Source organism: Scyliorhinus torazame, chromosome 12 (genome assembly GCF_047496885.1).
Source record: "Scyliorhinus torazame isolate Kashiwa2021f chromosome 12, sScyTor2.1, whole genome shotgun sequence".
Classification (NCBI taxonomy): domain Eukaryota; kingdom Metazoa; phylum Chordata; class Chondrichthyes; order Carcharhiniformes; family Scyliorhinidae; genus Scyliorhinus; species Scyliorhinus torazame.
This window is the reverse complement of record NC_092718.1, coordinates 96,485,372-96,501,170: the sequence shown is the minus strand read 5'-3', so window position 1 is coordinate 96,501,170 and position 15,799 is coordinate 96,485,372. Positions and strand designations below refer to the sequence as shown.

Below are 15,799 nucleotides of genomic sequence, written 5' to 3'. Positions count from 1 at the left end.
AATCCAAAGATGTGCGGGTTAGGTGAATTGGCCAATGATAAATTGCCCTTAATGTCCAAATTGCCCTTGGTGTTGGGTGAAGGTGTTGAGTTTGGGTAGGGTGCTCTTTCCAAGAGCCGGTGCAGACTCAAAGGGCCGAATGGCCTCCTTCTGCACTGTAAATTCAATGATAATCTATGATTAATCTAGGACAAAGGTTCGGCACAACATCGTGGGCCGAAGGGCCTGTTCTGTGCTGTATTTTCTATGTTCTATGTTCTATGTTCTATGTTGCAGGATGATGAAATGCTGGCGGAAGGCAGATCACTTGCAGGTAGGTCTAAGAAGTGCTAATATCCCTCAACTCCTGGTATCATGATGTGTTGGGGTTCTGGATCACACACAGGTCAACAACACTTGAAATAGTGCAACACTGTTTTATTGAGTCATTAACTGTTTAACGTACTCTCACGGGGGTAACACAATATTAGCTTTAACTAAAGACCTTTGCCTTGCCCTAACCAGTCGATGCACTCAGCACATGGTGACTGTCTGTGCTGCAGGCTGTGAGCTCGGTCCTCCTAGCTAGCTGCAGCTCGAATGAGCGGGAACTCTGATGCCCCCTGTCTTTATAGTGCGTGTGCTCTAACTGGTGATTGGCTGCGGTGTTGTGTGTGTTGATTGGTTCCACTGTGTGTCCATCAGTGTGTGTGTCTGCACCATGATATACAGGTGTATATTATGACACTGACCCTCGGACAGTGCAACACTCCCTCAGTACTGAAGCTCTGACAGTGCAGCACTCCCTCAGTACTGACCCTCTGACGGTGCAGCCACCCCTCAGTACCAACCATCTGACAGTGCAGGACTCCCTCAGTACTGACGTTCTGACAGTGCAGCATTCCGACAGTCCTGGCCCTCTGACAGTGCAGCGCTCTCTCAGTCCTGGCCCTCTGACACTGCAGCACTCCCTCAGTACTGACCTACCGATAGGGCAGCACTCCCTCAGTACTGAACCTCTGACAATGCAGCAAACCATCAGTCCTTACCTTCTGATATGAAGCAAACCATCAGTGCTGACCCTCTGACTGCGCAGCTCTCCCTCAGTACTGACCCTCTGACAGTGCAGCACTCCCTCAGTACTGACTCTCTGATAGTGCAAGTCTCCCTCAGTACTTTTCCTCTGACAATGCAGCGTTTCCAAAGTACTGATCTTCTGACTGCGCAGCTCTCCCTCAGTACTGACCCTCTGACAGTGCAGCACTCCCTCAGTACTGACTCTCTGATAGTGCAAGTCTCCCTCAGTACTTAGCCTCTGACAATGCAGCGTTTCCAAAGTACTGATCTTCTGACTGCGCAGCTCTCCTTCAGTACTGACCCTCTGACAGTGCAGCACTCTCTCATTACTGACCCTCTGACAGTGCAGCGCTCCCTCAGTACTGACCCTCTGACAGTGCAGCACTCCCTCAGTACTGACCCTCTGACAGTGCAGCATTCCCTCAGTACTGACCCTCTGACAGTGCAGCTCTCCCTCAGTACTGACCCTCTGACAGTGCAGCACTCCCTCAGTACTGACCCTCTGACAGTGCAGCACTCCCTCAGTACTGACCCTCTGACAGTGCAGCACTCCCTCAGTACTGACCCACTGAAGATGTAGCACTCACTCCATATTGACCATCAAGACAGTGCAGCACTCCCTCAGTACTGACCCTCTGATAATGCAGCGTGTGGTGGTATGTATTAGGGGTAATACGGTACACCACGTGCCGACAGGCTATTGGTGGAGGGATGCCGGGTCCTGATAGGATCGGCCGCCTACTGGGCTCCGCACAGAAATGCCGGTATAAGAACCCGGCATTTCCCCCAGCAGCTGCATTCTGTAACCACGCTGCTGGGGATCAAGTTCTGCTTAATAAAGCCTTTAATTGACGTTACTTCAACCTGCCTTGCGTCATATTGACAGTACGACTATTTATTAAGCAGGCTTAAATAAAAGAAAAAAAAACGACGTAGGAATACGGAGCTCCACATCACCCCAGAGTGCCTGCGCATCGCACCCCAAGCAGCTAACTCAACCTCTATCTTCAAACACTGGCTGGCATGCTTTGAGGGCTACCTCCGGACGGCCCCTGGCAAACCAACAGACAAACAAAAAATGCAGGTCCTCTATTCCAGGGTGAGTCCCGACATCTACTCTCTTATCGAGGACGAGGACGATTTCCCCGATGCCATCGCCGCGCTGAAGGATATCTACATACGGCCCGCCAACCAGGTTTTTGCTCGCTACCAGCTCGCCACACGACGGCAATTTCCAGGGGAATCGCTGGACGAATTCTATAACGCCCTGCAGATCCTGGGTCGAAACTGCAACTGCCCGGCGGTAACAGCGAATGAACACACAGAGCTCCTGGTCCGCGATGCGTATGTGACAGGTTTGGCTTCTTCCCAGATCCGCCAGAGGCTTCTGGAGAAAGAATCTCTGGGTCTCTCAGAAACTCGGGCCCTGGCGGCATCCCTCGATGTGGCCTCGCGTAACGCCCGCGCCTACGCCCCCGACCGCACTGCAGCCCCTTGGGCTCCATGGACCCCCGCTGCGATCGACTCTCCGGCACCCCCCCACCTCCGCAAACCTGCGCGGCCAAAACACCAGACCAACCGGGGGAGGCCCCGCTGCTATTTTTGTGGCCAGCCGAAACACCCTCGGCAGCTCTGCCTGGCCCGCGCGGCTACCTGCAAAAGCTGCGGAAAGAAGGTCCACTACGCAACGGTGTGCAAGTCCCGCGGGGTCGCCGCTATGTCCGGGGAAGAAACGGGACCACAGACCCAGCCCCCCGAGCGATCCACGTGCGACCAACGGACGCCGCCATTTTGGACGTCGGACGCCATGAGGGAGAGTTGGGCGCCGCCATTTTGTACACCCCCAACCGCGTTCGCTCCGTGGACGCCGCCATCTTGGCTGTCAGGAAAGGACCCCGACACAGACGACCCCATACTGCCTGACTATGATGATTAACTTCAACAACCACGTTTGGCTTCGATGACCCTCGACCAGTCGCGACCCCGGACGCTCCAGACTGCAACCATTACATTCCTGGTGAATGGCTATGAGACGCCGTGTCTTATCGACTCTGGGAGCACGGAGAGTTTCATTCATCTGGACACGGTGAGGCGCTGTTCCCTCGTAATTCGGCCAAGCACCCAGAAAATGTTCCTGCCGGCGGGATCCCACTCCGTTCAGATCAAAGGGTTCTGCATCGCTAACCTAACGGTGCAGGGGAGGGAGTTCCGAAATTACCGGCTGTATGTCCTCCCCCATCTCTGTGCGCCCACACTCCTAGGGTTGGACTTCCAATGCAACCTCCAGAGTTTAACATTTAAATTTGGCGGCCCTATACCCCCACTGACTGTCTGCGGCCTCGCGACCCTCAAGGTTGAACCGCCTTCCTTGTTTGCGAACCTAACATGGATTGCAAACCCGTCGCCACCAGGAGCAGACGGTACAGCGCCCAGGACCGAGCATTTATCAGGTCCGAAGTCCAGAGGCTGCTGAAGGAAGGCATAATCCAGGCCAGCAATAGTCCCTGGAGAGCCCAGGTGGTAGTCGTTAAGACCGGGGAGAAACAGAGGATGGTCATCGACTATAGTCAGACCATCAACAGGTACACTCAGCTAGATGCGTACCCTCTCCCCCACATATCCGACATGGTCAATCGGATTGCACAGTACAAGGTCTTTTCCACCGTGGACCTCAAGTCCGCCTACCACCAGCTCCCCATCCTCCCCGGTGACCGCAACGATACTGCCTTTGAAGCAGACGGGCGGCTATACCATTTTTTAAGGATTCCATTCGGCGTCACGAACGGAGTCTCGGTCTTCCAACGAGAGATGGACCGAATGGTTGACCAGCACGGTTTACGGGCCACTTTCCCGTATCTCGACAACGTCACCATCTGCGGCCACGACCAGCAGGACCACGACGCCAACCTCCAAAAATTCCACCAGACCGCGAACGCCCTGAACCTCACTTACAACAAAGAAAAATGCGTGATCCGCACCGACCGTCTAGCCATCCTGGGCTACGTAGTGCGTAATGGAGTGATAGGTCCCGACCCTGAACGCATGCGCCCCCTCATGGAGTTCCCTCTCCCCCACTGTGCCAAAGCCCTGAAACGCTGCCTGGGCTTCTTTTCTTATTACGCCCAGTGGGTTCCACAATACGCCGACAAGGCCCGTGCACTAATCCAGTCCAATACTTTTCCCCTGTCGACAGAGGCATGCAAGGCCTTTAGCCGCATCAAAGCGGTAATCGCAAAGGCCACGATGCGCGCCATATACGAGTCCCTCCCCTTTCAGGTCGAGAGCGACGCATCAGATGTAGCTCTGGCGGCCGCCCTCAACCAAGCAGGCAGACCTGTGGCCTTCTTCTCCCGAACCCTCCACGCTTCAGAAATTCGCCACTCTTCAGTGGAAAAGGAGGCACAAGCCATAGTGGAAGCTGTGCGACACTGGAGGCATTACCTGGCCAGTAGGAGATTCACTCTCCTCACTGACCAACGGTCGGTTGCCTTCATGTTCGATAATGCACAGTGGGGCAAGATCAAGAACGACAAGATCTTGCGGTGGAGGATCGAACTCTCCACCTTCAATTCTGAGATCTTGTACCGTCCTGGAAAGCTGAACGAGCCATCCGATGCCCTATCTCGCGGCACATGTGCCAACGTACAAGTGGACCGTCTACAAGCCCTCCACGAGGACCTCTGCCACCCCGGGGGTCACTCGTTTCTACCACTTCCTCAAGGCCCGCAACCTTCCTTACTCCGTCGAGGACGTCCGAACAGTCACCAGCAACTGCCAGATCTGCGCTGAGTGCAAACCGCACTTTTTCAGGCCAGATAAAGCACACCTGATTAAGGCCTCTCGACCCTTTGAACGCCTCAGTTTGGATTTCAAAGGCCCCCTCACCTCCACCGATCGCAACACGTACTTTCTGAACGTCGTTGACGAATACTCCCGTTTTCCTTTCGCCATCCCCTGCCCCGACATGACAGCGGCCACGGTCATTAAAGCCCTTGGTACCATTTTTACACTGTTCGGTTTCCCCGCCTATATCCATAGCGACAGGGGGTCCTCCTTTATGAGTGACGAACTGCGTAAATTCCTGCTCAGCAAGGGCATAGCCTCGAGCAGGACGACCAGTTACAACCCCCGGGGGAACGGGCAGGTAGAAAAGGAGAATGGAACGGTCTGGAAGGCTGTCCTGCTGGCCCTCCGGTCTCGGAGTCTCCCAATTTCCCGCTGGCAGGAAGTCCTCCCGGATGCCCTTCACTCTATCCAGTCCCTGCTGTGCACCACCATGAACCAAACGCCTCACGAGCGCCTCCTTCTCTTTCCTAGGAAGTCCTCCTCTGGAACGCCACTTCCGACCTGGCTGGCAGCTCCGGGACCCATTCTGCTCCGGAAACATGTGCGGGCGCACAAGTCAGATCCGTTGGTGGAAAGGGTGCATCTCCTTCACGCGAACCCGCAATACGCCTATGTGGAGTACCCCGATGGGCGACAGGACACGGTCTCCCTGCGAGATCTGGCGCCCGCCAGAGCTACCCACACCCCCCCAACACCAATCACCACCTCCTCACTCCCGCCGGTTCATCCCGCAGCCACCCCTTTCCCGGGGGGTTCGGTTCTCCTCCCAGACCCGCCCAGGAGTAAGGAAACAGGGGACAGCGCTACGCTCCCAGAGACGACAGGACTCGAGCCAGCGCCATCAACACCACGCCCGAGATGATCAAAAAGGACGACCAGGGCACCCATCCGGCTCATCGAATCACTTTAATTCATCTCAACGTTTTCAGTTATTGTGTATTGTTGTAGTTATGGCACAATGCCGACCCTGTTTAGCCCGTGTTACCCGGTAAATGCGGCATTATTGTAGATAGTTTATAGTTATGGCATCATGCCGACCCTGTTTGGCCGTTGGCCCGGTTAAATCGATGATTTTGTTTATAGTTTGGCGTTACGGCACAATGCCGACCCTGTTTGGCCCGTTGGCCCAGTTAAAGCGACAAGTTTGTTTCTTGTCCAGAGTTACGGCACAGTACCGACCCTGTAAACCCCTACCACCATGCGAACCACCATCCCGCCGGGTTCTTTTTCAAAAAGGGGTGAATGTGGTGGTATGTATTAGGGGTAATACGGTCCACCACGTGCCAACAGGCTATTGGTGGAGGGATGCCAGGTCCTGATAGGATCGGCCGCTTACTGGGCTCTGCCCAGAAAGGCCGGTATAAGAACCCGGCATTTCCCCCAGCAGCTGCATTCTGTAACCAAGCTGCTGGGGATCAAGCTCTGCTTAATAAAGCCTTTAAATGACGTTACTTCAACCTGCCGTGCGTCATATTGATGGTACGACACAGCGCTTCCTCAGTCATGACCCTCTGACAGTGCAGCACTCCCTCAGTACTGATCCCTTGACAGTGCAGTACTCCCTCAGTACTGACCCTCTGACAGTGCAGCGCTCCCTCAGTACTGACCCTCTGACAGTGCAGCACTCCCTCAGTACTGATCCCTTGACAGTGCAGTACTCCCTCAGTACTGACCCTCTGACAGTGCAGCACTCCCTCAGTACTGACCCTCTGACAGTGCAGCACTCCCTCAGTACTGACCCGCTGACAGTGCTGCGTTTCCTCAGCCCTGATCCCCTAACAGTGCAACACTGCCTGAGTACTTGCCCTCTGACAGTACAGCACTCCATCAGTAGTGACTCTCTGACAGTGCAGCACTCACTTCGTGCTAACCTTCTGACAGTGCAGCACTCCCTCACTACTGACCCCCTGACAATGCAGCACTCCCTCAGTACTGACCCTCTGACAGTGCAGCACTCCCTCAGCACCGACCCTCTGACAGTGCAGCGCACCCTCAGTAATGACCCTCTGACAGTGCAGCGCTCCCTCAGTACTGACCCTCTGACAGTGCAGCACTCCCTCAGTACTGACCCTCTGACAGTGCAGCGCTTCCTCAGTCATGACCCTCTGACAGTGCAGCACTCCCTCAGTACTGATCCCTTGACAGTGCAGTACTCCCTCAGTACTGACCCTCTGACAGTGCAGCGCTCCCTCAGTACTGACCCTCTGACAGTGCAGCACTCCCTCAGTACTGATCCCTTGACAGTGCAGTACTCCCTCAGTACTGACCATCTGACAGTGCAGCACTCCCTCAGTACTGACCCTCTGACAGTGCAGCACTCCCTCAGTACTGACCCGCTGACAGTGCTGCGTTTCCTCAGCCCTGATCCCCTAACAGTGCAACACTGCCTGAGTACTTGCCCTCTGACAGTACAGCACTCCATCAGTAGTGACTCTCTGACAGTGCAGCACTCACTTCGTGCTAACCTTCTGACAGTGCAGCACTCCCTCACTAATGACCCCCTGACAATGCAGCACTCCCTCAGTACTGACCCTCTGACAGTGCAGCACTCCCTCAGCACCGACCCTCTGACAGTGCAGCGCACCCTCAGTACTGACCCTCTGACAGTGCAGCGCTCCCTCAGTACTGACCCTCTGACAGTGCAGCACTCCCTCAGTACTGACCCTCTGACAGTGCAGCGCACCCTCAGTACTGACCCTCTGACAGTGCAGCGCTCCCTCAGTACTGACCCTCTGATAGTGCAGCCCTCCCTCTGTACTGACCTCTGACAGTGCAGTACTCCCTCAGTACAGACTCTCTGGCAATGCGGCGCTCCCTCAGTACTGAGCCTCTGACAGTCAGCTCTGCTTCAGTACTGACTGTCTGACAGAGCATCACTCCCTCAGCACTGACCCTGTGATAGTGCAACACTCCCTCAGTACTGACCCTCTGGCGGTGCAGCACTCCATCAGTACAGACTCTCTGATATTGCGGCATACCCTCAGTATTTACCATCTGACAAAGCAAGACCCCCTCACTACAGAGCTCTGACAGTGCAGCGCTCACTCCGTCCTGACCCTGTGACAGTGCAGTACTCCCTCAGTCCTGATCCCTTGACAGTGCAGCCCACACTCCTTCTGACACTACGAAAGTGCGGTGGTCCCTCAGTACTGACCCTCTGACAGTGCAGCGCTCCCTCAGTACTGACCCTCTGACAGTGCCGCGCTCCCTCAATACTGACCTCTGACAGTGCAGTACTCCCTCAGTACTGACTCTCTGACAGTGCCGCACTCCCTCAATACTGACCATTGACAGTGCAGTACTCCCTCAGTACAGACTCTCTGGCAATGCAGCACTCCCTCAGTACTGACCCTCTGACAGTGCAGCATTCCCTCAGTACTGACCCTCTGACAGTGCAGCACTCCCTCAGTACTGACCCTCTGACAGTGCATCACTCCCTCAGTACTGACCCTCTGACAGTGCATCACTTCCTCAGTACTGACCCGCTGACAGTGCAGCATTTCCTCAGCCCTGATCCCCTGACAGTGCAACACTGCCTGAGTACTTGCCCTCTGACAGTACAGCACTCCATCAGTAGTGACTCTCTGACAGTGCAGCACTCACTTCGTGCTAACCCTCTGACAGTGCAGCACTCCCTCATTACAGACTCTCTGACAGTGCAGCACTCGCTCAGCACTAACCCTCTGACAGTGCAGCACTCCCTCAGTACTGACCCTCTGACAGTGCCCCATTCCCGCAGTACTGACCCTCTGACAGTGCAGTACTCCCTCAGTACAGACTCTCTGGCAATGCGGCGCTCCCTCAGTACTGAGCCTCTGACAGTCAGCTCTGCTTCAGTACTGACTGTCTGGCAGAGCAGCACTCCCTCAGAACTGACCCTGTGACAGTGCAGCACTCCCTCAGTACTGACCCTCTGACAGTGCAACACTCCCTCAGTACTGACCCTCTGGCGGTGCAGCACTCCATCAGTACAGACTCTTTGACAGTGCGGCACACCCTCAGTATTTACCCTCTGACAATGCAAGACCCCCTCTCTACTGCGCTCTGACAGTGCAGCACTCATTCCGTTCTGACTCTCCTTCAGTGTAGCACTCACTGTACTGACCTTCTGAAATTGCAGCACTCCCTCTGTACTGACCCTGAGACAGTGCAGTACCCCCTCGGTCCTGATCCCTGACAGTGCAGGCCACACTCCTTATGACACTACGAAAGTGCGGTGCTCCCTCAGTACTGCCACTCCCAACAGTGCAGCACTCCCTCAGTACTGACCCTGTGACAGAACAGCACTCCCTTAGTACTGACCATTTCACAGTGCGACTCCCTCAATACTGACCTCTGACAGTGCAGCACCCCATCAATACTGCCTCTGAAAAGGCAGCAAACCCTGTGTACTGACTCACTGAACATGGAGCACTCCCTCAGTACTGACCCTCTGATAGTGCAACACTCCCTCAGTACTGACCCTCCGACAGTGCAGCACTCCCTCAGTACTGACCCTCTGATAGTGCAGCCCTCCCTCTGTACTGACCCTCCGACAGTGCGGCGCTCCCTCAGTACTGACACTCCAGCAGTGCAGTGCTCCCTCAGTACTGACCCTCTGACAGTGCAGCACTCCCTCTGCACTGACCCTCAGACAGTGTAGTGCTCCCTCAGTACTGACCCTCTGACAGTGCAGTGCTCCCTCAGTACTGATCCTCTGACAGTGCAGCGCTCCCTCAGTACTGACCCTCTGACAGTGCAGCGCTCCCTCAGTACTGACCCTCTGACAGTGCAGCACTCCCTCAGTACTGACCCTCTGACAGTGCAGCACTCCCTCAGTACTGACCGTCTGACAGTTGTTATGGGCCAGGGTTTAGAGAACCCCAAAGTGTATCATGGGGTTCACCTGATCCACAACTTTTACGAGATTGTCGTATGGGGAGCACATGGCCCACTCTACATGTGTGGTACAGCAGACATCTAACAGTAATTTTTGAAGGAAAACAATGTTTATTCTATGAACTTAAGTTAAACTTTTTGAAAACATACAGTGAGCATCTTAGCAACCATTAATTCAAATACAACCCCCAAAGAATACAACACTATGTAATCCTTAAGGTTTCATTTTAACCTCCATAAGACTTGTAAAAACACCTTTTAACAGAAGCGCATCAGATTTAAATGCACTACTGAGAACAGTTATCACTCTGAATTCACCAAATGATCAAGAGATAGGCTTTACATTGCAGAGAGAACAACATTACATCTTCTGTGGCTGACTGCAGCTCCAACACTGAAACAAAATCAAAAAAACAGACACACCCAGCTTTTCTCAGCTCCACCCACACTCTGACATCACTGCAGTAACATGAGCAGACAAACATTTCTTTAAGTGACATTACCATGACACTGTGCAGCGCTCCCTCAGTACTGACCCTCAGACAGTGCAGCGCTCCCTCAGTACTGACCCTCTGACAGTGAAGTACTTCCTCAGTACTGACCCTCTGACAGTGAAGCACTTCCTCAGTACTGAGCCTCTGACAGTCAACACTCCCTCAGTATTGACCCTCTGACAGAGCAGCACTCCCTCAGTATTGAGAGTTTACTGACCATTCCAATGTGTTTCCAAACTGAGTTGTCATTCCAGCTCTTTTATTTGGATTGGGACTAATTTCTGTTCTTTTATCTCATTGATTAAAGATTTGACCATATCCAGACACCTTGGGGCCCTCTCATCACTGGCATTAATGGTTTGACCTCTGACTTCTTCATGACTCAGTGGCACTTTATTACTGGACAGAATGATCCAATCAAAGGTGAGTAAATGTGTTTGGAATTGGTGTAGATTCAGTTTGAACAAAGGGTTCGATCGTCAGGAATAAAATCACAGCTACACCAACCCTGTTTAACCATTCGTCATCCCAAACAGACTCTCACACACTCTCTCACACACTCACTCTCTCACCCACACTCACTCTCTCACCCACAGTCGCACACCTTAACACACAGACTTTCACACACACACACTCACACTCTAACCCATACATATAGCCTCACACCACACTCTATCTCACACTCATGCACTCTCTCACACGCACAGACTCTCACACACACACAGACTCTCACACACACACACTAACACACCCACACGCTCTCTAACATACACAAACACTCACATACTGATGCACTATCAATTACGACGAGACGAGAGTAGAATGTAATTGAGGCTTTATTACACAGAGATGTGTGGCCTCCTACAGCAGCTTACAAAATGGCTGCTGTTCGGAGAGCACACACATTTATACTCCACCTCCTGGGCGGAGCCAGCAGGCAGGGATCTACCCCCGTACCTGTAGTACAGGGGCCTTACCGTAATATCCATATATACAATATAATACAACAGTGGTGACTACCACAATTACACACTCACAAACACCCACGCAGTTACTCACATATGGGCGGACGGTAGCACAACAGGCGGCAATGTAGCACTGTGGTTAGCACTGTTGCTTCACATTGTCAGGGTCCCAGGTTCGATTTCCGGCTTGTGTCTGCAGCGTCTGCATGTTCTCTCCGTGTCTGTGTGGGTTTTTCTCCGGGTGCACCGGTTTCCTCCCACAAGGCCCGAAAGATGTGTTTTTAGGTGAATTGGACACATTGAATTCTCCCTCTGTGTACCCAAACAGGTGCTGGAGTGTGGCGACAAGGGGATTTTCACCGTAACTTCATTGCAGTGTTAATTTAAGCCTACTTGTGACAATAATAAAGATTATTAGAAATAAAGATTAAATACCCACTCTCCCTCACACACTCACATAGTAACAATTACTCAAACACACACACATTCACTCACACACAAACACACTCCCTCTCACACTCTGTCACGTTTGCTCACTGTCTTTCTCTCACACATACACACTGGATGGGATTCTCCGTCGGCCGACACCAAAATCGGGAAAGGCGATTGGGCGGAGAATCGGTTTTGACACCAAAATTGTGGCGGAGTGAGAGGAGGTTGGACATGGAGAGGTGCAATGGTAGGCTGCTGGTCCTGATAGTGGGCGAGCTGGCTGGAGTGGGAGGCCGGGGATGTGTAAGGGGGGGCGGGGGGGAGGAGGGGGTGCCACCGACCGTATGGATGTCACTCTGCAGAACCAGGGGTCAAGTTGGGTCGTCAGTGGGGAGCGCAGAAAGATGGTTGCCTCACAGGCCGTGGTAATGGTGGTCCGGGAATGGACATCGACCCATTCCTATGGGGGGTCACCCGGCCACTAAGCCTGTTCCCCCGTCACCCCCCACCTCAGCCAGCCCGGCCAGTGTCTGGCCCGGCAGTCCACAGTCACTCCTCTCTGTGTCCTACCTCCTCTCTCTCTCCCACATCAGCCACAAGGCCAGTTTCACGATTTTTAAAAGCACAAGTGAACTGCGCCATCGGGAACTTGGCCCATCGGAGGACGTGAATCGCGGAGGCCCCGGAGAATACCGGGTCGGGCCCGCTAATGATATGCAATCGATGTTTACTGTACAGGAGTTCCGGAATGTATTGACGCCGCTGACAAGGTGACGGTCAATTGCAATTTGGCATCAAATCGGCGCCCTCTGTGATTTTGGCATTGGAACCTATTCTCCGCCCAATCATGTTTCACAATTTCGGCATCAGCCAACGGACAATCCTGCCCTCTTCCCTTACTCACTCACGCACATACACACAGTCTCTCAGACGTGCACACACTCACACGCACACTCACACGCACACTCTCTGTCTCTCACACGTACACAATCTCTCACGCACACTCTGTCTCTCACACGTACACACTCTCTAACACGCACACTTTCTCTCTCTCTCACAGGCACACTCGCTCTCTCTCACACACGCACACTCTCTCTCTCACATGCACACTCTCTGTCTCTCACTCACTCACTCACACACACACATGCAGTTTCTCACACGTACACACTCTCACATGTACATATTATCTCTCACACATACATACACAGTCTCTCACACATACACACTCTATCACACACACACACTCTCTCTCACACATAGACAGTCTCTCACACGTACACACTCTCTCACATGCGCACACTCTCACACATGTGCACTCTCACGTGCACACTCTCTCTCACATGCACTCTCTCTCTCTCTCTCACACACACTCTCTCTCACATGCCCTCTCTCTCTCTCTCTCACACACACACTCTCTCTCACATGCACTCTCTCTCACACACACTCTCTCTCACACGTGCACTCTCTCTCTCACATGCACAATCTCTCTCTCCCTTGCTCACATGCACATTCTCTCTCTCTCCCCTCTCTCACACACACTCTCTCTCTCACACACACACTCTCTCTCTCACACACACACACACTCTCTCTCTCACACACACACACTCTGTCTCACACACACACACACACACATATACACACACTCTCTCTCACACACACACACACACACACACACACACTCTCTCTCTCTCACACACACATTCTCTCTCACACACACATACTCTGGACACGCTCAAGTGTAACGCAGCCAGTGAATAGTGGGGGAGGCTGAAAACGGGAATCGCGCCAGGCGCCAAACAGTTTGCGATGCAACCGGTCTGCTCATGTAGGCAAATTCGAAATCTCGCCGTAGTGTCGCGAGAAACTAATTATCACCACTTAAGACCCATTTCCATACAATTACCGAGAGCCACTTATCATTCACCGGCCTCCCCGGCAAGTGCTCACGCTAGCGCCGATTGGTACTCCTTTTTAAAAATCTGAACCCTGATGTGTTGGGTGTTCTGGATCACACACTGGTCACCAACACTTGAAATAGTGCAACACTATTTTATTGAATCATTAACTGTTTAAACATACTTAGACTGTGGGTTAATACGATACTAGCTTTAACTAAAGACCTTTGCCTTCCCCTAACCAGTCGATGCAACTCAGCACATGGTGACTGTGTTACAGGCTGTGAGCTCTGTCCTCCTAGCTAGCTGCAACTCGAATGAGCGGGAACTCTGATGCCCCCTGTCTTTATAGTGCGTGTGCTCTCACTGGTGATTGGCTGCGGTGTTGTGTGTGTTGATTGGTCCCACTGTGTGTCCATCAGTGTGTGTCTGCACCATGATATACTGGTGTATATTATCTGGCATCTTTGAATTTGTCTATATATATGTTTCTGGAACATACCTCTTCATTCACCTGAGGAAGGAGCAGTGCTCCGAAAACTAGTGACATCGAAACAAACCTATTGGACTTTAACCTGGTGTTGTAAGACTTTGTACTGTGCTCACCCCAGTCCAACGCCGGCATCTCCACATCATGGTGTATATTATGACATCCCCCTTTTATAAAAAATGTACCTGAGTGGCAATAAATAGTGTATGGTGAATGTTCCTGACTACGTGTGTGCGAAATATTTACAGGACTATGTACATGAGAACTAAGCTATTTACATGAGAAGGTGCCTGGTGCAGAAAAACAGTGTGTCACAAGAATAACGAGATGAACACTATATACAAACCACTTGAACAATTAAACGGAAGAACAGAAGTCAGAAAGTCCAGATGTCCACAAAGTTCACAAATTAAGTCTCTGAGGTGGGCGACGAATTCTGGTTGACCGCCTCAAGGGTGGGTCGGGAGCCGCCGGCTGAGGAGCGGGCTGGACTGCGTCAGAGTGAGGAGGATGCAGAGTGACCGGGATCTCTGCATAGTCCATGACAGGGTCAGCAGGAGGGCGAGGCGACAGTGGAGGATCACGTAGTGAGCGCGGAACGAGACGAAGGGCACGTCGATTGCAGCGCAGAATGGAGCCATCCGGTCGATGAACCAGGAACGAGCGGGGAGCCACCTGCCGAAGAACCACAGCGGTTGCAGACCAGCCACCATCCGGAAGATGGATGCGGACATTGTCATCTGGAGCCAGAGCAGGGAGATCAGCTGCACGGGAGTCATGAGCCGCCTTGTGCTGTGCACGCGACAGCTGCATCCGTCGAAGGACCGGAACGTGGTCGAGGTCCGGGACATGAATGGACGGCACCATCGTCCTCAGGGTGCGACCCATGAGCAGCTGGGCTGGCGACAGGCCAGTGGACAGTGGGGCAGAGCGAAAGGCCAGCAACGCAAGGTAGAAATCGGACCCAGCATCGGCAGCCTTGCAGAGGAGCCGTTTGACTATGTGGACGCCCTTCTCCGCTTTGCCATTGGATTGGGGGTACAGGGGACTGGATGTCACATGCACAAAGTTTTACCTCCTGGCAAAGTTGGACCATTCCTGGCTTGTAAAGCAGGGGCCATTGTCCGATATCACAGTGAGTGGGATGCCGTGTCGAGCAAAGGTGTCCTTACAGGCACGGATGACTGCAGACGATGTGATGTCGTGTAAATGTACCACCTCCGGGTAGTTTGAAAAGTAGTCAACAATCAGGACATAGTCCCTGCCCAGCGCGTGGAACAGGTCGATGCCCACCTTGGACCAAGGGGACGTGACCAACTCATGGGGCTGTAGGGTCTCACGTGGTTGGGCCGGCTGGAACCGCTGACAGGTGGGGCAGTTGAGCACTGTGTTGGCGATGTCGTCATTGATGCTGGGCCAGTACACTGCCTCTCGGGCCCGTCGGCGGCACTTTTCCATGCCAAGATAGCCCTCGTCATACCTGTTCCAAGACGAACTGGCGCATGCTATGCGGGATGACAATGCGGTCCAGTTTCAGGAGAACACCATCTACTACCGCCAGATCATCTCTGACGTTGTAGAACTGTGGGCATTGGCCCTTGAGCCACCCGTCTGTTAGGTGGCGCATGAGACGCTGTAGCAAAGGGTCAGCCGCCGTCTCGTGGAGAATTTGGACGAGGCGTTCATCCGTGGCAGGCAGATTGGAGGCCACGAAGGCCACATGGGCGTCAACCTGGCAGACAA

At 53.2% G+C, this 15,799-nt stretch overlaps 1 protein-coding gene across 1 annotated transcript in view; it reads left to right on the top strand.

Annotated features, from left to right (window-relative positions):
• Positions 1–15,799, top strand: part of LOC140386581 (cobalamin binding intrinsic factor-like) — a 94,938-nt gene that overhangs the window by 67,530 nt on the left and 11,609 nt on the right. The window contains exon 8 of the mRNA XM_072469026.1: positions 10,582–10,697. Within this exon, the coding sequence (XP_072325127.1) occupies positions 10,582–10,697 (116 nt within the window). The remainder of the gene's footprint in view (positions 1–10,581; positions 10,698–15,799) is intronic.